The following is a 24,061-nucleotide window of genomic DNA, read 5'->3' on the forward strand; positions in this document are numbered from 1 at the left end:
TCGAGCCCCGCGTCGGGCTCTGGGCTGATGGCTCAGAGCCTGGAGCCTGCTTCCGATTCTGTGTCTCCCTCTCTCTCTGCCCCTCCCCCATTCATGCTGTATCTCTCTCTGTCTCAAAAATAAATAAAACGTTAAAAAAAAATTTAATTCTGTGTAGGTTCATGCACAAAGTGTGCCACTTTAGGGAGAGGTGAGAGTTGTGTCTCTGAATCATGGGTATTGTTTAGGGGAAAATAGATCGTAGCATATCTCCCATAGCCTCAGCTTACACTGTTTTCCTCCTTACTGCCCAGGCAGTGTTACTTGTACCTTATACAATTGGTGAGGCAGTAAGTTTCATACCCTCTATAGCTCAAACTTTAGAATTCTTAAAAGAAAAGGATTTCAGCATTCTTGAAAGAGATGGAACTTTGTGGGGTTTTTTTTTTTTTGTAGAACTTTAAAACTTTCTACAACACTTGTGTTCAATTTAAACAGAACCAGAAATAATCTCACTAGGAAAAGCGATAGTTTTGTGATGTGTAACTTTTCTATTCATCTTTCTGCTATAGAATGTATCTTGGAAGAAAGTACAGTTTTGAGATAAGTAATCTATATATTTTAGTCCTACAAGTAAGGTAAGATCTTCTGTGCAGTATTTCACAAGGGAGATAAAGTGCAACCTCTGTATTTAGTGCCTGTGTCAGACAAAAGTAAAATACCAGAACAGTTTATTCACTCAAAACACTTCCTCAGTGCCATATGCAAAATGCCATGTCCCCAGAAGCTGGTAGAGTTAGAGGAAGGAAATATATATTTTGTAAGCATATGGTAACTAAAAGCAATATATTCAAAAGTGAAGGTGCACATAATTACAATTTACTACTTAGTTTAAAAGTGGATTTAGTAATTTCTCCAGGAGATGGCACTGTTGAGTTGGCTTTTTTCCTTTCAGGGCTGTAAGACAATAGACCATTCATCTTTGTGTCACCCAAACAAAGAAATATTCCTCTATAGCCCCTCTTCTTCCCCAGCTAATCACATGCTGCTGGAACTGACTGTCTTGTGATCTACTCCATAGTTGGCATAGATTAAAAAATAATCTGTATTTTAAAACATAATCTGACACATGGTAATTAACAGAAAAGAACAAATTGTACACCGGTTTTCATGGAGCTTTGTCATTTCAGCAGCTGAGAACTTGGAAGACTATTCCAGTGATTTCACCACCCTGCTCAGATGCCATTCAAAAATTATTTTTCACTTCTCAGGTCTTATCATGGTTGTTGGGAAAAAAAATGTAAATTTGTAAATCTTTTTGCTTGCAAATTAACATGAATAGGATTTTAATGTAAACATTGGGTTGGGTGCATTGCACCATTTTGCTCTACAGTGAATATTATATTCTCATTTGGGTTTACGTCCAGTTTATAGTTAAAAGTAGTTTTTAGTGGCTTTATCTGGGTGTAACATTTTGCAGACTTTGTATCTATTTGTACATTTTCTACTGAACAATTTCTGGCATTCTGAAGGGACGGAGCCAGTAAAGATTAAAAACTGGTTTTACCTGCGCTGCATGTTCTAAAAGTTAAGTGTGCAGTTTCTTCAGTACAGGAAACAGCATGGGGGTTTTATTGATTAAAGGCAGGGTGCTGATTTAGGGGGCATTATACACTGAAAACCAAACTTGTGCAATGCACTCACCGCAGGGTTACGGCACTTTGGTAAAGACAACATGCACCTATGAAATGATTGTCTAAAGTAAGCACTGGGTAATTCTCTTGCCCCGTTTACCTGCCCCTGATTCTAAGCTACTTTGTAACTCTGGGGGAACCAATGAGCAATTCTACCTTTGGCCTAACTCCCTGAAGAAGAAGAAAGTGAGTGAGACCATACATGGTGGAGGACTCTTCTTCAAGCTTGCATGAGTCACGGATGTCCTGATGTCTATCTGCCTCCGTAGGACTAGCCCACACAATTCACATTTACCTCTTTTGGCAGCAAGAAGGCTGCTACATTAGACAATGAGTGCTCCAGTACGCGAGGGTTAAAAACCTGAAGCACCGGTTAATGACGAAGCCCCCTTTTTCCAGCTGAGCGAGCTCAGGGATTCCCTTAAGAGATTTTCCAGGCGCTGCCGCAATGAAAGGAATTTTAGGGGTGTCTGTGGGGAAGACGGGGGAATAACCTAGTCCCCAACCTGGGGTTCCAGAGTGGGGCCGGGCGCCAAGAGCGGGGGGCTACGCGGGAGGGGTGGGGGAAGCTCCTACGCTAACTCTGGAAGTCCGGCCCCGGAGACGCCGGGCGATGGGGGGGATGACCTCAGCCGTCTCTGCTACGTTCCAGCCAATCAGTCCCGCATCTTGGCATCCGAATCCAGGACCCCCGAAGCCGGAGGCGACGCGAGCCAATGAGGAGTGGGCCGGGGAAGAAGGACAGGCGGCCAGCCTATGGGGGCGGAGAGGCCCGGCTGCGCGTATCCAAGGAGCGCGGGGCTCCGACTCGGGGGTGTGGCGCGGCGCCGGCGGGGGTGGGCGGGCGCGCCGGGCGGCAGGTGTCGGCGGCGTCGGCATTCGGCGGCGATGGAGCGGCCCCGGGGAGCTGCGGACGGCCTCTCGCGCTGGCCCCACGGCCTCGGCCTCCACCTCCTCCTCCTCCTGCAGCTGCTGCCGCCGGCGACCCTCGGCCAGGACCGTCTGGACGCGCCGCCGCCGCCCGCTGCGCCGCTGTCGCGCTGGTCCGGCCCCGTCGGGGTGAGCTGGGGGCTGCGCGCTGCCGCGCCCGGGGGCCCGGTTCCCCGCGGCGGCCGTTGGCGCCGCAGCGCGCTCGACGAGGACGAGGACTGCGGCCGGGTCCGGGACTTCGTCGCCAAGCTGGCCAACAACACGCACCAGGTGAGCGGGCGCCGGGCCCGGGTGCCGCCCGGACTGCGAGGTGCCGCCCCCGGGCCCCGGCGGCCGCCTGCCCCGCCCGCGCAGCCCGCCCCTCTTTCTCTGTCCGCGCTCCTCGCGTCTCCGCCGGGGAGACCCGGGCCGCTCGCCTGGCCGCGGCCCCGAAACTGCGGCGGGCGGAGTCCCGCCCGGGAGCGGCCCGCGGGACGCCGCGGCCCGCGCGGCTGTGTTTCGTCACAGGGGAGGCAGCGTTCGACTTTCACGGCATTCTTTTTTTTTTTTTTTTAAGTTGTCAAAATCTCTTGTGCGTCGCTGTTTTTGCGTCTGTGTAAATAATTAGGATCCAGTAGCTCTATAACCCACTAGGCAACTGGAGGAATAATTACCTCTTAAGTGCTTGGAGAAGTTGGGCTGCGCAGAAGCAAAGGTGTGCCCTCGCTGGGTCAGTACTTTCAGGGTGGGTAGGCGGGTGTTCAGAAATCCCACGGCAGTTCCTAGGTTACTGTGTGTATTTTAATAGGCAAAGGAACAAGCTTGGAAGTAGGATGACAGTATATATGTGATCTCTCTTACGCCTTCACGTTTGACCTTCTATCCTGGCTTTGGACTCTGACCAGGATGTCTTCATCCTGTTGTTAACAAGATTTCCAACAGTTAGGACGCACGTTGCAGATACTCTCCTTTGCGCTAGGTCCTAGTCAACAACTTTAGAAATTATAGCATTTCAGGCCCTGGGGACAAGCCCCTCAACCTTTGCACACTACTGGCCTGACAAAGCCCATTGTTAAGAAGGTCCTGGCTCCTTGCTGCAGTGCAACATGGGCATCTTCCTCTTGTTTTTCTAGAACTAACAGTTTAATTGTTGTTACCCATATTTGCACAATGTATTCTCAATTTAATATGTTCTTTGTTATAGCTCTTGCTCTTTCAAAGAGAGTTGCATGGGGGGACAGAGATGAGTGGCTAACTGCACTTGTCCATGTATAGCCACGTTCCCTGTCAGCCAGATCTCAGTCTCCCCCTGAACTATCATTCTCCCTCTGCCTGGACTATACTTGTTACCTGTGCAGAATTCTCAGATCTGCACTCCCCCCTCCCCCTAGGGCAACTGCAGTCAGGGCACAAGCAGTCAGGGGTAGCCGGGTAGCCCCACGTAAGGCATTCCAGGCAGGAGCTGTGGAAAGGTGGTGAAACTAGTGCTGACGGGTGGGACTGGTTGGATGCAGATTGGGTGGAGTGAGTACCGGGAAGACTTCCTGTTTGTGGAGGAAGAAATAATGTTGTAGACTTCCATCTCACAGTGGGGTGTTGAGAAAGGCCTTGCAGTACCGAAGCTGAACTTACAACAGGACCACTTCCTTCCTGGAGTCAGCTGGACACAGCATTCTTACTCCATATTTGATTCTTCTCTTGCTGGTTGACCTACCTAATTTAGGACCTGCTGCTCCTCCTGGATTTATTCCTGCAGAACCTTCCCTGATTGGCTTGACTTGATACGTCATTTGTAAACTATTGATTTTTAAAGCTAGAGGTTGAAAAAACTGGCTCAGGGGATTCTTAGGCCAAATGTACTCAAGAGCAGGTCTTGAAATCTGGTTCTTTGAGGTCCATATGAAAAGAAACTTCCCTCTGTTTCTCTCATTTTATTTAGCTACTGTTTCCAGTGTTTTAATTTGTTTTTTAGCTTTTTTTCTTAGTCTTTCAGTGACCTAATTTTAAATAGCTCTTTTTGCACTTGTTCATCGTCCATGATCTCTTCTTCAGAGATCCCATCCTATTTATAACATGTATATGTGGCCAGAGTGAAGCTGTTGTTAATATTCTTCACCTTAGACATGGTTGAGTAAAGCAGTTCTTAGAGGTCCACCTCCTTTTTTTTTTTTTTTAATTTTAATGTTTAATTGAGAGAGAGAGAGAGAGAGAGAGAGAGAGAAGCAGCACGAGTGGAGGAGAGGCAGAGAGAGGGAGACACAGAATCCGAAGCAGGCTCCAGGCTCTGAGCTGTCCGCACAGAGCCCTACGCAGGGCTCGAACTCACGAACCGTGAGATCATGACCTGAGCCACACTATAAATAGTGTGAGATAAAAGTATCAACAGGACAAAACAACTTTTTTTTATCAGGGATATTGTATACTTTTGTACAGCTGGGAAAGTGCCATTTAGAGTAGTTTTTCATAAGATGACAGGATTCACTTCCCAAGGAAAATCAGAAGTTCTTGGTTCTCTTCTTATTTGCTAAAATGTGCTGTTCGTGTTAGACCACATTAATCCATACAGTCAGTATATGAGAATGCCCTAAAAATGTTCAAGTTGTGCTGAATGATACCAGGAAAAGATAATTCAGACTGGACAATGAAAAGCCTCAGAAGGGTTTAGCAGATCTCCTGGACCTATGGTTTGTTTGGCTTGTGAGAATATGTTGGTGTTTCATCTTCCTTAAAAAGCAAGGTAGTCCTAAACCATGATAGCACTTTTCTGTTCTGGCTTAGGAGACCTGTACCCTAATGACCTGAAACTCGGGCTCAATAAATACCCTTTTTGCCTCTAACCCAAAACTGTTTTCACACCACCCTTTTTACTGATTCTTTCCTTTAAGTGCTTGGAATGCTCATGACATGTATAACCTTTGTACATGAGAGAAATTGAGCAAGCATAGATTTTATTAATGTTGGTTGCTAAGTTGGATTGCTTCAAAACATTCCTCCTATAAGTAGCCCTTTGAGGTTAGGCATGAAAACTGTCTTAAAGAAACAGATGAAATGCCTTGGCCGGAGTTACGGCGGTTGCTGACATAATTTCCTTCGCATTCCTGGGTTCAGACCATTTGATAATTTCCTTAAAACTTTCAAAAGTTATGATTAAAAGCCAGAAAACTGCTGCTCCTTCTCTGTCCTCCCTCTGCTGCTGTCATTAACTACTTCTTTACACATAACTTCCCAACTTCTACCCCAACATCAAAGCATCTGGTTTCTTAAGTAAACAGGCCCTGTGGAGAGACTGTGTTGTGTGTATGTCAGCTCTGAGAAGAATGTGTGTGTGTGCTTGCTGGTGCTGGCAAGGCTGAGTCCAGGCTGACAGGACTGAATGTGCCTGTTGGAGGTTCAAGGAGCTGCCACTTCTAGCCTGTCGTGGATCTTTGTAACACCCGGAAATCTGAAGGTCAGTGCCTTTAGCTCCCCTGCAACTTTCTAAGTGCCTCACTTATTCCAACATTCAGCCTCTCTTCATACTACCTTCCCCGGCATTCCCAGCCACACCCTCAAGTTAATCTTCTCTTGAGTCCTGTTCCACCCGTTTGTTTGGGGGTCAAAGAATAGGAATTCTGCAGGATTTCCTTCTTGGTCCTGGTTGAGCAGAATGAGCAAAATCCTCATGGGATTCTACTCCCATGCAGTATACTAATCAGAACTTTAACCCCTAATGGCTGTTAACATGCCGTATGCATTGGGGATTTCAGTTACAAGTATCAGCAGATTCGATGAAGTATATTTATCTGGGGAAAGGTTAGTTAGTCCTCATCTGAAGGTTGGCTGGGTGAGGGTAGACAGCTACCCAGGCAGGACAAGTGGCTGAGAGGGAATGCAGCGTGACAATTAGGTAAGTTCTCTGCTGACTCAAATATTTGGCTCTGTGCCTAGTGATTTTTAATTAGAAATCTGAGTCTCTTGTCTGTTTGTGGAAATAATTGGGAGAAGGCTCATGTTCTGGTCAATTTCTAATGGTTATTTTCTTTCTGTAATGATAATAATAATAGGCTCTCCATCCTGCTGTTTTGATCTGATCTTTCGTGTCAGGTTCACGGAGGCTATTAGCAGCTTCTTCTGCACTCTGCTGATTTCTAATCGGCTCCTGCCAGCAAGCATTGGATTCTCAGTGGGTGACTGCAGAGACTGTGCTCCCCAACTTTGTCCTACTTGGCCTGTTATCCTTGTGTGATCATCACATCAGGCCAATGCTTAACACTGAGTGGTAGTGGTCGGTAGGAGTAATGTCTGCTCCTCTCCCTCCCTTTCTGTGCACCCCGACCCCTCAAGTTCTGTCTCTACAGAAAGTGAACTGTGTTTTAAGACTGAAGAAATGACGTTCAAATGTTTTAGGTGATTAGAAGCTAGTATTAGCGTACACAAAACTATCAAATTTAACATCTAATTTTAAAATACAGCTTTTTAAGGAAAAGGTGCTATGATAGTAGCTCCAAAAATATTTTGAAATAGATAGTGCATTTGTAAATTTCCAAAAAAAATTTTCAGTTGCCTTCTTATCCTTTTGTAACCAGTGTTTCTTTTGCATCTTTTACTCTTTTTTAAAAATTTGGTGAAAATTGATTGGGGCGCCTGGGTGGCTCAGTCGATTAGGCATCCAACTCTTGGTTTGGCTCAGGTCATGATCTCACAGTTTGTGGGTTTGAGCCCCGAGTTGGGCTCTGTTCTGGCAGTGCAGAGCCTGCTTGGGATTCTCTCTCTCCCTCTCTCTCTCTCTCTCTCTCTGCCCCTCCTCCACTTGCTCACTCTTGTTCTCTCTCTCTCTCTCAAAATAAATAAACATTTTTTAAAGCTTGGTGAAAATTTGTTCTTTCCCATTGTCTAGGTAGCCATGTCACTGATCTTTATGTAGATGGGTTTGAGGAGTAAAATGAGCCTTGAGGAACATGCTAGTCAATTTCAGTCAGTTTTAGACAGGTTTTGTATTGTTCTAATAGTGACTGCAATCAGAGCTGGGCTAGTAATATATATCTTTGAGCTAGCTGGGTTGAATGGATCTTCACGACAGACCCTTCAAATCTGTGGAGGTTTTTAAGTGAATGCTGGACATGTGGAGGGTTTTTTTTCTGTTGTTCTTTTTTTTTTTTTTTTTTAAAGATTGAGGCTATTTTCCCTACTCTACTCTCAACCCTAGTCTCAGGAAACCACAGTAAAAACAGAATCTTCCATTCAGAGCCTGTGGTGTTTTGCTGAGAAAGTTTTCTGTGACTGTAGTTTATTTTCTGTTTTGCATTTCGCTTTCTAGCCCTCAATTCCTCATCTACAACATGAGAAATTTTGGATTAGATTTAAAATGTCTAAAAAAATTCTGATTCATATGGAAGAGGAGGAGGCCAGAGGTTGTGATCACAAATGTTTATTGCTTGATTCCAAATTTAGAAGCAAATTGCGGCTGATCTGCTTCACAGTTGAACTTGAACATAGCCTGGGATTTCACATCTGGGGGTAATTTGTTACCACCTCCAGAGCTTACTTCACTGAAATACCAGTGTTGTTAAAGATAGCAGGAGTATTTTTTTTTCATATAATTATGAAAGACCTTTGACTTGTTTATTTTTTGGGTAGTACTTTATCATTCTTTGTTGCCTGAAGAATCTAATGCTAAGCAAATACTAACCAAAGCTTTTGGATAGTCCAAAAGCAAACCCAGTAAATGTATAATAGTAAATTTGTTTTTTCTCCTTCCCTACAGTACTTTGCCAAAACTGGGGCTTTTTTTTTTTTTTTTTTTTTTTGTCCTGACTGCTTGTGTTTGAAAACAGATGGCCAGGGGGCCTGGGTGGCTCAGTCAGTTAAGTGTCCTACTTTGGCTCAGGTCATGATCTCACGGTTTGTGAGGTCAAGCCCCATATCGGGCTGTCTGCTGTCAGCACAGAGCTCACTTCGTATCCTCTGTCCCCCTCTCTCTCTGCCCCTCCCCTGCTCTCTCCCTCTCTCTTTCTCTTTCAAAAATAAATAAATTAATAAAAAGATTGTCAGCTTACCATTAGTATACTCAGCCCTGTGCTAGTTAGAAATGTATGTGTGATTAATTGACTTGATTTTTTTCATCAGAAGAAATGTATGTTTTTTTCCCTTCTAGGGCTTGAGTACTATCTCTCTCTTATTTGCTTTTGTTAAGAGTTTTGTTCTTCCTGTATTACCTAAGAAACTAAGTTCTAGTATTGTACTTAAGCCAATTTGTAAGTCTGTTCAACAGTAAGATCACCCTGAAGAATCAAGAGAATTGAACTGGGAAGAAAAATTTTGATGAACCTCATACTTCCCAGACAAGATAACTCAATCAGATGTCTGTCTGGTACATACTATTTGTCAAAGGGATTCAAATTACAGATATGTTGTATACAAAATTCAAGAGAGATCTCAATACCCAGATTTGAGACCTTGCTCTGCTGCTTTATAGCTATGTGATTCATGGACAGTCACTTAACTTCTATGACCTTTATAAGTTTTTAAACTAGATAAGCAGCTTTAGGATTATTTGGAGGGTCAAATATGAAGTTCTATTAAAATGTTTTGTTAAACGTATTATGTGGGTGTCATTCATTTAAGCACTTACTAAACTGTATAGTGGAGTTCAGGCCTGTGCATCATCACAGGTAAACATTAAAGATATCCTCATTGGTGCTACTTTAAGGGTTTAGGTGTTCAGAGATGACTTGATGAGAGTTTGGAAGAATTTTTGAAGAAGGCTTGACCACTACAGTGCGGTTGTCTGGGAAGGCCTCCTAGATGAAGAGAGAAGCAAGGTATGGAGGTGATTATTAAGGAGATCTGTAAAGGCATGATGGAGGGAAATCCAAGATATGCTCAGGGAATGGTCAATGGAAAGATGAGGAGTATGTCTAAGCTTTCCAGAAGAACATATAGAAAAGTCAAAAAAGGTAGCTCTTGGGCAGGGATGAGAAGAGGAAAGAGAGGGGATGTCTGGGCAGGGAATTTTGTGTTGGGACTTACATCTTTTAGTGCTAGAGAGGGAGCTAGAGGTGGAGAAACCAGAGGTGGAAATGGGGAGCCAAGAAGAGTTACCCTTTTTAGAAGTTGACCATTGCTGTGGTCTTGAAGAATGCATCCAACAGGAGAATGGAATAGAGGGCAGTACAGACCACCTTTTATACTTGAAGTGCTGAAGGTTCTAAGGAACACTCCTGGACTCCTGGACCTTATTGGAGGAGGATGTGAGCCAAGGCATGAGAAACCCAGGAGCTATAAGACGAAGCCGAGGAACAGATTTCTCTGTTCTGAACATTTGTGAACAAGCATAAGGGTGAATTCTTGCTGATAATGTGCTAAACAGTTTGAATCATAGATTGTTAGGCTGATTAGCTGGTCATATCTCTTTTACTGATGAGGCTAAATTACTTGCATGTGGGCCAAGAACTGAGAGTAGAACACAGATGTCCCAACGTGGTGCTACATTTGGAAGTGTTTCATAGAGACGTTTTAAATCAATGCGTTTGCTTTAGGGATAAGGCAAGGTTATAGACCCCTGATGTAAGTCATATAGTTATGAATTCTTCTCTGCTCCTTAAGGTCATTGTACCCTCAGCAGAACTCAATTAGCCTTTTTATTTTTTATTTTATATTTATTTTTGAGGACAGAGACAATGTGAGTGGGAGAGGGGCAGAGAGAGAGGCAGAGAGAGAATCCCAAGCCAGCTCCGCGCTTACAGCACAGAGCCCAACATAGGTCTTGAACTCACGAAACTGTGAGACAATGACCTGAGCCAAAACCAAGAGTTGGATACTTGACTAACTGAGCCACCCAGGCACCTGTCAGCCTTTTTAAACCTCAGTTTCCCATCATATAAAATGGAGCATTATCAGAGGCTTTGAAGAGAAAATGTTTTGAACACCTTGAAGTACCATATATGTGTTATTTATGTCATTTCTTAATAAGCCTGTTGATCTGTTCTTGAGACCACAGGCCCGAATGTCAACCAAATGATCCTGATAAATACCAACTCCAGGGGAACACGTGCATAAGCGGAGATACATGAGATGAGGTGGTTTTATCACTTGGCAGGGTTGGGTGACAGGCTTGGGCGGGGGTGGCAAGAAGGAAAGTGAGTCAAGATTGGCAGAAATATGAGAAGCGTATGTGTTCTTTTTATAACCTTCATGATTACATCAAAATTTTAACTTGTTAATATGATCGACAGTTTTTTGAGGCAGTGGTTAGGAGGGAACATGATCTCAGGTCAGACCTGGCTGGATTCAAACATCAATGGTGATCATGGGCAGATTAATCTTGGTGAACCTTAGTCCTTTCGTCTATAAAATGGGTAGACTACTCTCTGTGTCTTAGGGTCATTGTGAAGAGAAAATGAGACATGGGATATAGTGTGTATTCATCCTTTATCATATCTTATAATGATTATTTCCACACAGCTTCTGATGCATCCCAGTTAGATGCTCAAATATTTGTGTATGCACTTAACTTTTTTTTTTTTTTCATAGCTGTAATATTCCTAAGAGAGTTATTATGGCTACTCACAGGAACCAAATCTGGATTAAGAAATATGTACCACCTATGTCCTTGGATTTGGGATTTTAAGAAAAAGGGTATAAGGTGAAAGAGAGATTATTTGACCAAAGTGTCGTTTCTGAAGTTATGGGAGATGAAAGGGGGGAAATCATAATCCCACCATCATCAGCCACCGGCTCATTGGGTTCTATTAATTTCAAGTATATGTAGCTATTTACTTATAGTTTTAAGGAATTCACAATTAGAACAAATAAGACTACTTATCATTTCATAGCTACTTTTTTTCATTAAGCTTTAGTTTATTAGAGTTAGCGTCTGTGGTTTCTAGTTGACAGCCCTGAAATGGCACCTTACCTGTTTCACCCTCATTTGGTAACTGAGCAGCCACTGTTAGCTTTGCACTGTGCCATCTTCTGTGGACTTTTAAGAAATATTAACAAGATGTGATCCGTACTTCTCAGGAACTTTGCTGGGAAGCAGAGCAGACCAGAATGTCAATGGAATTATTTTTTATTATGTGCATATCTCTTTAGGCTAACATTTCACCACTTCCTGACCTCTGTTAACCCTCTGTTCCACTTAGTGCGACCTTTTCACCAGTCCCTTGAGCTCATCATGTGCTAGGCTGCTTCTCCATCTTTGTGCGCATGGCTTTTCTTCCCATCTGAATGCCCTTCTAGCTCTAGGTGCTTTCTTCTGTTCTTTCCTACCACATTTAACTATGCCATGTGATCTAGCACTTAACTGTAGTATTCTGTCTTGTATTCACTCTCATTTATTAAATTTCTTATTCCCCAGATTATAAACTTCTTAAAGGTAGGAGCGATGCTTGCACGATTCTTTCACCACGTTTGCCTCATACAGTGCTGGGGGAGACTGCAGTGTGTGGTCTGGAGTAAGGAGTTTGAATCTTTGCTCTGCAACTTACAAACTCTGTGACTCTGGACAAATGACTTAACCTCTTTGAACCTACTGCTTCATCTATAAAGTAGTAGTGTGTTATATATCATAGGCGCTCAGTTAAACTTCAGTGCCATTACTGTTTTTCTGTACTTAACAGTCGCTAATTGCCCACCTTCCAAAACTTAGGCATTGGTCCTGGGACGTGATGGTGAAACACAGCAGACAAGATCCCTCCTTTTATGAACCAGCAGGACAAAAATGAAAATTAAACAAATACTAATTATAAGTACAGTAACTACCCACAAGAACAAAAGTAACTACAGGAGAATAACTGACAGAGGGCCTTTTAGTCTGGGGGCATTAAGAAGGACTTACTGAGAAATTATTTAAATTGATACTTGAAAATGAATAGAATTTTATCAGGAGGAGTATCCCAGGCAGAGAGAACTATATGTTCAAAGGCTTCAGGCTGGAAAGAGCTTGGTATACCCTACGATCTGGAAGAAGGCCCGTGTGGTTGTAGCAGAGGCTGTGAGGGTTTAGCCCCCACCTGTATTGGGGAGTGGCTGGCAGCTGGGACCCATCCCTTATCACTGTCTTTTCTTTGAAGTGGGACTAGGATGTAAAAAGTAAATGCTAACTGTTTTGAAACTTAGCTCATTTATTGGGCATAATCAGAATTGAATTATCTCATGAAAGTGAATTTTTCAAAAACTAAGCCTATCCTTTTAAATGCTAGAGATTTTTTGTTTTTGTTTAATGGAAACTCTTCTAAAATATTTCTCTGCCTTCTTAGTCAACAGTATGACCCTGGATCATTTAGGAAGAGATTAAATTATGCTATCCCACCACTCACATTATTTTATTTTGTTATTTTATTTATTTTTTTAAAGCATTAGAGTTACTTTTATTTGTACCCCCCACAATACAAGTTCTCCATGTACTAAGGATTATCAGTAAATGTCCCTTCAGTGGTTGACCACAGAAGGCTGAAGTTCTTTATAATATAGTACAAGTCATTTTTTATTCTCTCTCGCACATTCAATGTAGAATCTATCAGCAAATACTGTATTTTCTGATTCCAGACACACTTTAAATCCATCTACTTCTCTCCATTTCCATTGGCTAGCACTCCATTTCAAGCCACTGTAATCTTTCACACAGATTCATGCAATTGTCTCCTCATTTGTATCCTCTTTTTCATTCTTGGTTCTCTAGTCTATTTGCTTTTTTTTTTTTTTTAATTTTATTTTTTTAAATTTACATCCAAGTTAGTTAGCATATAGTGCAACAATGATTTCAGTAGATTCTTTAATGCCCCTTACCCATTTAGCCCATCCCCCCTCCCAAAACCCCTCCAGTAAGTTTGTTCTCCATATTTAAGAGTCTCTTATGTTTTGTCCCCCTCCCTGTTTTTATATTATTTTTGCTTCCCTTCCCTTATGTTCACCTGTTTTGTCTCTTAAAGTCCTCACATGAGTGAAATCATATGATATTTGTCTTTCTCTGACTAATTTCACGTAGCATAATACCCTCCAGTTCCATCCACGTAGTTGCAAATGGCAAGATTTCATTCTTTTTGATTGCTGAGTAATATTCCATTATATATATACCACATCTTCTTTATCCATTCATCCATCCATGGACATTTGGGCTCTTTCCATACTTTGACTATTGTTGATAGTGCTGCTATCAACATGGGGGTGCATGTGTCCCTTCGAAACAGCACACCTGTATCCCTTAGATAAATGCCTAGTAGTGTAATTGCTGGGTCGTAGGGTAGTTCTGTTTTTAGTTGCTTTTTTTTTTTTAATTTTTAAAAAATGTTTATTTATTTTTGAGAGAGAGACAAAGACAGAGACAGAGCACGACCTGGAGAGGGCAGAGAGAAAGGGAGACACGGAATTCGAAGCAGGCTCCAGGATCCGAGCTGTCAGCACAGAGCCCAATGCGGGGCTCAAACCTACGGACTGGGAGATCATGACCAGAGCTGAAGTCAGATGCTCAACCAACTGAGCCACCCAAGCGCCCCTGTTTTTAGTTTTTTGAGGAACCTCCATACTGTTTCCCAGAGTGGCTGCGCCAGCTTGCATTCCCATATTTTGTTGTTTTTTTTTTTTAATGTTTATTTATTTATTTATTTTGAGAGAGAGTGCACGAACAGGGGAGGGGCAGAGACAGAGAATCTCAAGCAGGCTCCACACCATCAGCACAGAGCCGATGCAGGGCTTGAACCCACGAACCTGGAAATCATGACCTGAGCCGAAATCAAGTCAGACGCCTGACTGAGCCGCCCAGGTGCCCCACCACTCACATTATTTTATTAAAATTTTTTTAATGTTTATTTATTTTTGAGAGAGAGAGAGAGACAGAGTGCGAGCAGGGGAGGGGCAGAGAGAGGGAGACACAGAAACCAAAGCAGGCTCCAGGCTCTGAGATGTCAGCACAGACCCTGATGCGGGGCTCGAACTCACGGTCGGCGAGATCATGACCTGAGCTGAAGTTGGTCGCTTAACCAACTGAGCCACCCAGGCACCCCTCACATTATTTTAATATGGTGTGGTATTCATGCCCTCAAGAGCTGTTGAGAATGTGGAGCTGTTTTCTCCCCTTTTGTACGGCCTGTTGTCTGTTCGTTGAAGTTTACTTTTTTTCCTACAGAAGTGATAGACCCCTTGCAATATCCTGTTCCTCTTTGCTGCTGATTCTGTCTTGAGATACACTATCCCCCAAATTTTATTTGCTTCTTCTGTAAACTAAGAAAATGGATTCCTAATGTTAGACCATTCTAGCAAGTTTAGCAAATTGACTTAGAGTGATGGTCTGCAGGTTTATCTTAGAGGTCAAATGCATAGATTTCTACTGCACAGACCCTGGCACCAGAAGTCTCCCTTGCTTCCTTCCAGTGAGCATTCGGCTCTTTGGGGCTTCTGTGTAACGCAGGTTGCTGTTGCCCACCCCCAGCCCCCCTTTGCAACACTAGAGTGTTATGGAGCAGGCAGCTGAATTTGTTTGTTTGTTTATTTGTTTAAACAGAGCAGTGGAAAAGCAAACTGAGCGATTAAATTATTGATGAGTCATAGAATCTTAAAGAACTAGAAATGTCACTCCAGCCCCCTTGCCTTGGTGGTGAAGTTAGGTTGTGTCGCTCACGCTCCACACAGCTTTCAGCAGAGCTGGAAATAAAATTCAGGTTGAATATTATCCCATTGCTCTCCTGTGTATCATCCCGCCTTGCAGAAGACTCTGAATAATTGAGTAGGTATGAAAACTTGTGTAATATTTGGTGTTTAGGTGTTTCATTTCTAAGAATAGTCTCCATGAGAACTGGAACATTTGTGATCTTATTTTTAGCTCATGTTTTATGATCCTTGCAGCGCCTTATTTAACAGAACTGAATTCTGTTAAGATTTTCTCCCTGCCTGCGAGAGCATCACCTAAGTTGTGTTCCAGACCTCTTTTGGACATCACTGTGTCCTTTCTGTCCCTGTGTTCCCTAGTTGGGGTTTGGAAGCCTGAATCTTAAATTCCCAGCTTTTATGGAATCACCAGGGCCTTGCCTTTTTATGTTATTTCATTTGATTCTTATTATTCCAGTGAGTGAAGGAGCATAATTCAGTTTTACTCTGGAGGAAATGGATGCCCAAGAGAGAAAATAATTTGTGCCTGTTTTTCCAACCAGCTAATAACTGGACTGGGCTTTCGCACCCACTTTTGTGGTTTTATTTTCACTATTACAGGCTGCCGTCTATAGATTAAAGGTCTAGCATGTTTCGCCTTCATTTTTAGACTTCTGTAGGAAGTGTGTTTTGGGGTATAAATGCTCCACAAGCACAGAATGTGTATTATTACTTCTGTTTCCCCAGTGCTCCAAATAGGGCATGGCCCATGGTAGACACACAGATGTACTTGTCACAAGAAGGAATCTGTGTGAACGATGCCATCATGGGATTCATTCCCTCGTTTACTAGCCAGAGAGATGGTTCCTGATGGCAGGACAGTTGGGTCATCTGCAAGTGCCTTTTCATCTGGGTCTGGCCCTGTGAACCTGACCCACACTTGGTTGTCCAGTGTTGGTTCTTCCAGTATTTTACTTTTGATCAGGTGTGTAACTAAAGACAGGCAGAAGTTTCTCGTTACCAAGTGGTTGTTTTTTTGTTTTTGTTTTTTTTCCAAGCTACAGTGACTGTCAGGACTAACTTTAAGTTCTCTAAGCTATAGCAACAGTAATTGGGCTTCTGGTTTAATTAGATGTGAAGACAAAGTTATCCCCCTAAAGAATGTTGTGGTTTGTGGCCTTTCTCTTTTTCCAGGTGGAACTAGCAGTTGGCCACAGGACCAGAGAAATGGACATTTGTGGTAATTCATGGTCTCTAAAATGTGTGGACCTCAGTCTTTAAAATGGTAGGCAATAAATGCATGGATAAATCTTACCGCCAGCTGTCAAGGTGGATGTATTTCAGAGAAGGTGTTACAAGTTGTCCCTTACTCTCTTAACATAATGAATCCCTGAAAACCAATTTGGTTATAAATGCCAGCCAGTGATTCCCTGCTGCCCAGAGCTTCCCTACTGGGGGGCAGTAAACGGCTGTCAGTACCATCTGGGACACTAGAAATCACTGTTCAACAGGTGATGAACAGAAGACTGTGAGTATATCAGTGAATAATGATGTTAAGATGTGGTATTAGGGAGTCTACCTCAAATCAAGACCACCCATGTTAGTGTGATGGGGGGTCCGGGGTTCTCTGACCTGTCCTGTAACCTTCTGTTACACCCCATTAGCCAGTATTAATAGAAGAATAAACTGATATGTTCTATGTGTGCTTTTTATACCACCCTTTTATATGTTCTTTCTTCAAAATAAAAATAACGTCTATAGTTTTATGTTTAAAAGTGATTCCTGATAGTTGGAGGTGGTGTGGGGAGTAATTCAGTCAATGCAGAAAAACTGTAAAGAAGTATCACCATAAATTCTACCACTTAGAGACAGTTGCTGTTAAATTTTGAAGGACCTCCTTCCAGATGTCTTTTATCCATTAATACACACACAGGATTTTATACACTATTCCATAACTTGCTTTGTACTCAACACGTTAGGAATATTGTACCTTGCAATGTCAGTGACTACCTGAAACATTTTCGGCAGCACCTGGTATGTTGTTTTATTGCACACCATAGCTTATTTAACAAAGCTTTAATCCCTCACCTAGAATATACAGATACAGTGATAGTTTATGGGATTGTTATATGGATTAAATGATAATGTGTGAAGATGCTTTGCAATGGAGATGGCCTGTAGGAAGTGCTCAGTAGTTGTTAGCTGTGGTAAACACCCAGGTACAAATTACATCTTTTGTTAAGATGTGTAATTACCCCCTATGATAAATTCCTAAGATTGGGTTTGTTGGGTCACAGGGTATGGGCATGAGTTCTGATTCACATCACCAAGCATCTCTTCAGAAAAGTGGTAGCAGTTGATATGCTCCCATGGACAGTGCACACAGGTGCCCTCCTGGGCCCTCTGTGCCCTCCGTGCCCTCACTGGATACGTTCTGTCGAGCTTTTCTGGAAGGTGGAAACGCCATCACATTATTCTTCTTTGATTTCCTTTGGATTACTCGTGAAATTGAATAGCTTTTCATATGTTATGAGCTGTTTCCTTGTCCTTTGTGAATTGCTTGTTTGTGTCTTTTCCCTATTTTCTTTTGAGGCCTTTGTCTTTTTCTTATTGACTTGACAGCTCTTTTCTATAGTAACCCTTTGTCATGTTGCAAATAATTTTGACATTTTTCAAACTTGCTATGTGGTATTTTTGCCATTAAAATTTTTATATAAAGTCAAGTAATCCCTATATTATGTTACGGGTTCCGTTTTTTGCATCATTTTTTGTAATGGTCTTCTCGTTCTGAGATTAAAAATAGTCACTCATCTTTCTAGGAGTTTGATTATTTGACTTTCTGTATTTAAATCTTGGCTGTATGTGGAATTTATTTGGGAGTGGGGTTAAGAAGGGTTTTGGGGATCCAGCTTATTTTTTCCAAATAGCTAGCTTTTCCAGCACTTGTACCACTAACTTGAAATGCTAGCTTCATCATACACTAAAAGAAACCTTGTCCAGTCTTGGACTTTGTTTTGTTCCATTGATCTGTCTTGTTCCTGTGCCAGTAACTGTGCTAGGAGATTAATAAGTCTGTCTCTAGAAGTAGCAAATTTCATGCTTACGTGCTCCTGATAGAATCAGACTGACATTTTACATAGCCAGTCTTAAATTGCTTCATTTCTGAGCTTCCTTCTGTAGGGTATGATTAAATAATCTGAATTACTGTATTTACTCTGTGGTCCCACTGGATACTGGTTTTTGGATTGCTCATCACATAGACAGCATTTTTACATGGTTTCCCTTAATTTTGACCTGCTTCTAGATTGTACACTTGGCTGAGTGCTTAGCAATATGAAGTGGCCAGATCATGTTCTCTTTGTGCTAAATAATCTACCTCTTAGGCATACTACTTTGGAGCAACACAGCTATTGTTTTCCAGAAATAAAACATGCTTCAATTCTCCCCACCTTCTCCATTTCAATTGTCAGGCATACAGCTAACACGTAACATCGTTTTTGCAACAGTGCTTGAGGTAGACATTCCCTCTACCTTCTGTTGGCTGGACTTCTTGACTCCTACATGTTTTCATATGTTCAGTATTTTAATATTGTGGGCTATTCATTGGTAATACTGTTCTGAAGGTTTGGGGTTTTCTCATCTTAAAGGGATTATTCTGCCTTTCACTTCTTTATAGCCACAAAGCTTTGTCCTCGGCTCATATTTCTTTTATTCATCTTAACTTTGCTTTGATTTGAACAATTGAGCCATAACTTATGGGTTGATTAAGTTCAGCTGTATATACCATTGGAAACCTTGCCTATTTGAGCACGTAATCTTGTGGCCTCGTCTCTGTTTTCTTTGGGTATTTCAAGCAGAAGTACTTTTCTTCTCACATTTCCTTTTCCATATTTTTATTTTCCTTCTATTCTTACCATAACTTGTCTATCCTGATCTTAAAATTCTTATTTATTTTAACAAGCACTTACAGCATCTACTGCACACTCAGTACTTTACTATAGATGGTATTAATATGCTATTTGTGTTATCCTTTGAAATTTTTCAGAATGCTTACACGTATCTTTGTGTGTGTTCTACCGCACAACAACATTCCTGCGCCGTCTTGCTATTGCTTGTATCTGCTCCCACCTCTGTAAGCCCTGCTTAAATCTCAGTATGCAGACCATTGTTTCTTTGTACTCAAATGTTTGGATTTCTCTTCTGTGTAGTCTACCCCTGGCCAGTGTCTCCAAACACTTTGATGTGTTTGGGCATCTTTACCAGTTTGGGCCATATGGAGTTGATGGTAACTATAAAGGGAAAGAGGAGTGAGGTCGCTATTGTAGGTGTGAGCACCCAGGAACATATCCTAGTGGCCACAGTGCTCTGGCTGGCAGAGGTGTATGGAGAAACCCTGTTTAGCCATTATTTACTGAAATGTTGGTAATCATGGTAGAAGGAAGATTACGCACAGGTCAATGATGTTGGTAGCAAGAGTTTGTGAATAGACTTTTATGAGATATTTGTGGAGCACTTAATACATATAAGACCTTGTGCTATACCTGATGGGTAATACCAGATCACAGTGCCTGCCATCTAAGAATTCCTAGCGTAATTTGAGAGGCAACCAGATATGTAAATAGTTATAGTACCAGCAACATCTAGAAGTGCTGTGAGAATAATATCTAGGAAGAGATCATGTAAACTGCGATAATTAGGAACCAGAATGGTTGGTTTTACATGGAAAGGTGGGATTTTGCACTGGCGTAGTCCTTCTCTTGTGGCTGTCAAGAAGGAACACCCACCATACAGTACTGAGGGGCAGTGAACAATTTCAGAAGAGAAGAACCTTCCTTTTCTAAAACCTGCATTTAAAAAATATTTTCCATGGGTATAGAATTCCATCTTTACAGTTTTCCCCTAGTTCTTTAAAGATGTTGATCCACTGGCTTGCATTGTGTCTAAGGGGAAGTCTACTGATTCTTTGTTCTTCTGTATGTAATGTCATTTCTTCTTCTGAGTGCTTTTAAAATTCTTATCACTGGTTTTAAACATTCTGAATAGGATGTGCTTTGGTGTAGTTTTCATTGTGCTCCTTCAGCTTGTGATTTGTGAGCTTCTTAGCTCTCTGGGTTGATACTTTTCATTAAATCTGGGAAATTCGGGGATCTTTATTTCTTCAGGGGTTTTTTCTATTCCCACCCCCCACATCTTCCAGACACTCCTATTACATATATATTAGGTTACTTGAAGTTCTATAGCTCAGTGGTGCTCTGTTCATTTTTCCGGTCATTTTGGCTGTGTCTCACTTGGATGGTTTCCATGGGTAGGGCTTCGAGTCTGTTGGTGTCCTCTTCTGCAGCGCCTCCTCTCCTGGAGATGCCATCCAGTGTAATTTTCATCCCAGACGCTGTAGTTCCCATCTCTACAAGTCCAATTTCAGTCTGTTTTGTATCTTCTGTGCCTTTATTTAGCATGCTCAATCTACTCTCTCACTTCTTGAACCTGCGGAGTATAATTACAGCTCTTTTAATGTCCTTGTCTATTCTATTATCTGTGTGATTTCTGGGTCAGCTTGATTGATTTTTCTCCTTATTATGGGTCCTGTTTTCTTGCTCCTTTGCACGCCTGGTTTTTTTGATTGAATGTTGGATATTGTGAATTTTATTTTCTTCAGTGCTAGATATTTTTATATTCCTATAAATATCTTGAACTTTGGTCTGGCACATAGTTAGGTTCCTTGGAAACGGATTGGTCCTTTTTTGTTCTTGTTTTTTTGTTTTGTTTTGTTTTGGTAAGCTTTTAAGGCAAGACCAGAACAGCATTTAGACAAGGGTTAATTTTTCTTCATTAGTGAAGTAGAGTTTTTCCAAGTATTCTCTCCAATTCCTTGTGAAATATGAGGTTTTCTCCTTTGGTTGTTGGGAGCAGGAATTATTTCTGCTCCTGGGTGCGGGCCACATATGGTCTCCTTCAGTCCTTTCAGGTGGATCTTTCCCTGGTCTCAGGTAGCTTCCTCACACGCATGCACTGATGAGGACTCAGCTGAAGGCTTGGTTGGGAAGCCTCCATCTGTAGATCTCCAGAGTTTTCTTTCTGTCCAGCTCTTGCTCTCTAACACTCTACTACTGAACTCCAGTCTCTGTGGCCTCCCCAGACTATCAGCTCATCCCTTCAGACCTCTGGGCTCTGCCTGAGTTTTCCTCCCCTGCATTATGGTCTGGAAATTCTTTCCATACAGTAAGCCAGGGAGGCCTTTATTTGTTTCCCATCTCTCTGGGATCATTGCCTTGAGATCCAGTGTCTTGAAAACTATTGTTTTACATACTCTGTGGGGTTTTTTTTGGGGGGGGGGGTGTGTTTCAGGTGGGAAGGCAAATCTGGACCTTGTGACTTCACCTTGGCCAGAGGCAGAAATTCTCTCAGAACATAACTTTACATTTCATACTCCTTCCCATCATAGAGAAATTAAGTGGGTCTGGCCTTTTCACTTCATCATCTGCCTTTTCAGAGCTTCACAAATAGTTCTTTTTTTTTTTTTTTTAATGTTTTTTATTTATTTTTGTGAGAGAGAGAGCACACGCGCCAGCAGGGGAGGGGCCGAGAGAGAGAGAGACACAGAATCTGAAGACAGGCTCCAGGCTCTGAGCTGTCAGCACAGAGCCCGATGCGGGACTTGAACTCACAAACTGTGAGATCATGACCTGAACTGAAGTCAGACACTTGACTGAGCCACCCAGACGTCCCCACAAATAGTTCTTAAAGAAAATGAATTGGATGTTTTGAGTGCTGTCCATATGCTATGCAGTATATTAGTTCCTAAAATGAAGGTTTTGTCCCTGCACGACATGGGCTTCAGGTCTAGTGAGGGAGGCAGACAAGGTTCTTGTTGCTGTAATTAAAAGTAACACATATTTTGAAACATTTTAAGATGCCACTGCAACATAAGGTGACGTATACATTGTACCAAGTGTGATAAATGATTAACCATATGAACTGATGGCCTTTTGCCAACACTTGTGAATTCTGTTTCCTAACCATGACCAGGTTGCCCACCCTTTCCTGGCCATCCATAATTCTTCTCTCTTTGCAGGAGTAGGATTGTATCTGTGCTCTTGGTCCCCCAACACTCCTGGATCTGTCTTCTTTCCATATGACCTTTTCTTTCCACCTGAGGTTTGATCTGTTGTTAGATCTGATTTCATTTTTGTCTTTGACTTTCACTAGAATGAGAATGTTAAAGACTGGAACCTGGTCCTCATACAGGATGAGAAATAATTCCTGTTCCCCCCAAAAAAGTTAGTTGCTTCTGCCATGGATGGATGGGTTTTTTTCAATGAGTGTATGTGTTTCCAAAGTAAAATGTAATGGGTTATTGGGAAGGGAAGAGAGGGAAGGTTAAGGGTAGCAGAAGACCACAATTATAGTTAATAAACCTGGCCTGTATTTCCAGAGAAACTCTTTGGATGATAAATGAGGTCAGCCATCCTTTGAGTTGTTCAGGTGAAGCTGGGAGTTGGTAGTGATGGCTAATAATCCTCCTTCTTCTGTGACTGGGCAACAGGAACATGTGAGTAATGCATTGACTAGGTCAGGTGTGTAGAGCTTTGTCTGAAAAGTGAGAGTTGTAGATCATGATTGGCTCAAGACTATACTGTGGCCTGATCAAGATAGCCAGGACTCCGATGGTGGAATTTTTCTTGTATCCTAGTCAGTTGTGGGGGCCAGAGCCTTCCTTGGAAAGATAGCCTATGTTTAGATGACTGTGAGGCCATGTGGTCTTTCTGGTGCCTGTGGTAGCTCTGGATATTCCTGTTCCTCAAGGAGCTCATTGATGTAATTTCAGACACTATATTCTCACTCAAGAGAACATGCTGTCTTGCTCTGTGTGCAGTATCTTACAAGACACATTGCTGTGTCAGTTTTTAAGCTTCTGGTTCCAGATGTCTCTAGCAGCCCTACGTTTTCTCAGATGCTTGGCCAGCTTACATGTATGAATGGCCTTTCTGTTCTGCAGAGGCTGTGAGAAGCTCTGCCTGAGCATTTGAGAGTTAACCAGCATTTAGTCAGGCCCTCTGTGAGGCACTGATTGTACAAGAAATTGTACAAGAGCTTCTGCTGACTTCAAAGGTACTTACAGTCCAGAGGGGAAATAGCATAGGTGAATTCAGAAGCCCTTTCAGGAGAACCACGAAAGAAAATTAGAAGATAAGCAAAACAGTTAGTGTTTTGAGTCCTGTCTCTTCAGACCTCTCTGTTGGGGTAGCGGCTTGAGTGACCAAGCGGCTGGCCTCCCACCATTTATAGACATGTTCTATTTTGAGACTGAGTTGGTGGTTTGGGAAGGACGTATAATCATTTTCAACAAATGCTTATTGAGTGTGTAAAGTATCGTGGTAGGCATAAGGAATACCAACAAGTATAAAGTTATAGCCTCTGCTCCTAAGGAACTGCTCATACTCAGAAAGGCAGGGCATGCTTAAGATGAAAAAACTTAATAAGATATATGTCTTTGTAAGAGAAAAGCACGTAATTGTCACCATTTAGTAGAACTAAATACTAGACTAATTAACTGCTCGGAGAGTGGGGCTTGAGGTGGTGGGGCATGTGGCAGAGGGAGAGGAAGTATCTTCACTTTTTACTATACATCTGCCCTGTGAACAACATGGGTTTGAACTGCATGGGTCCACTTACACGTGATTTTTTCTGATGAGTACAGTACTGTATATGTATTTTTCTCTTCCTTATGATTGCCTTTATAGTGTTTTATTTTCTCTAGCTTATTTTATTATAAGAATATAGCATATAATACATATACAAAATACGTGTGCATCTACTGTTTATGATATTGGTGAGGCTTCCAGTCAACAGTAGCCTATTAGTAGTTATGTTTGGGGGGAGTTAAAAGTAATATGCGGATTTTTGACTGTACCAGGGGG

The 24,061-nt window shown here is 42.2% G+C and overlaps 2 protein-coding genes across 4 annotated transcripts in view; one reads left to right on the plus strand and one right to left on the minus strand.

The window, feature by feature from the left end:
- Window positions 1-693: 693 nt before the first annotated feature.
- LOC132672819 (uncharacterized) lies at window positions 694-3,743 on the minus strand. The gene is made up of 3 exons (XM_078450569.2): window positions 3,740-3,743; window positions 2,250-3,094; window positions 694-936 (listed from the first exon to the last, which is right to left on the minus strand). The coding sequence occupies exons 1-3, from the start codon at window positions 3,741-3,743 to the stop codon at window positions 931-933; spliced, it is 855 nt and encodes a 284-aa protein (XP_078306695.2). The 3' UTR covers window positions 694-930.
- The window catches only part of SORT1 (sortilin 1), a 67,089-nt gene continuing 45,589 nt past the window's right edge, over window positions 2,562-24,061 (plus strand). For 2 of the 3 annotated variants that reach the window (XM_060625170.3, XM_060625171.3), the window contains exon 1: window positions 2,562-2,873. In XM_060625170.3, coding sequence (XP_060481153.2) covers window positions 2,562-2,873 — 312 coding nt within the window. Of the gene's footprint in view, window positions 2,874-16,340; window positions 16,429-24,061 lie in introns of those variants that run through there. The other variant, XM_060625173.3, reaches the window with a different exon arrangement.

This window comes from Panthera onca, chromosome C1 (assembly GCF_046562875.1).
Source record: "Panthera onca isolate mPanOnc1 chromosome C1, mPanOnc1 haplotype 2, whole genome shotgun sequence".
Classification (NCBI taxonomy): Eukaryota; Metazoa; Chordata; class Mammalia; order Carnivora; family Felidae; genus Panthera; species Panthera onca.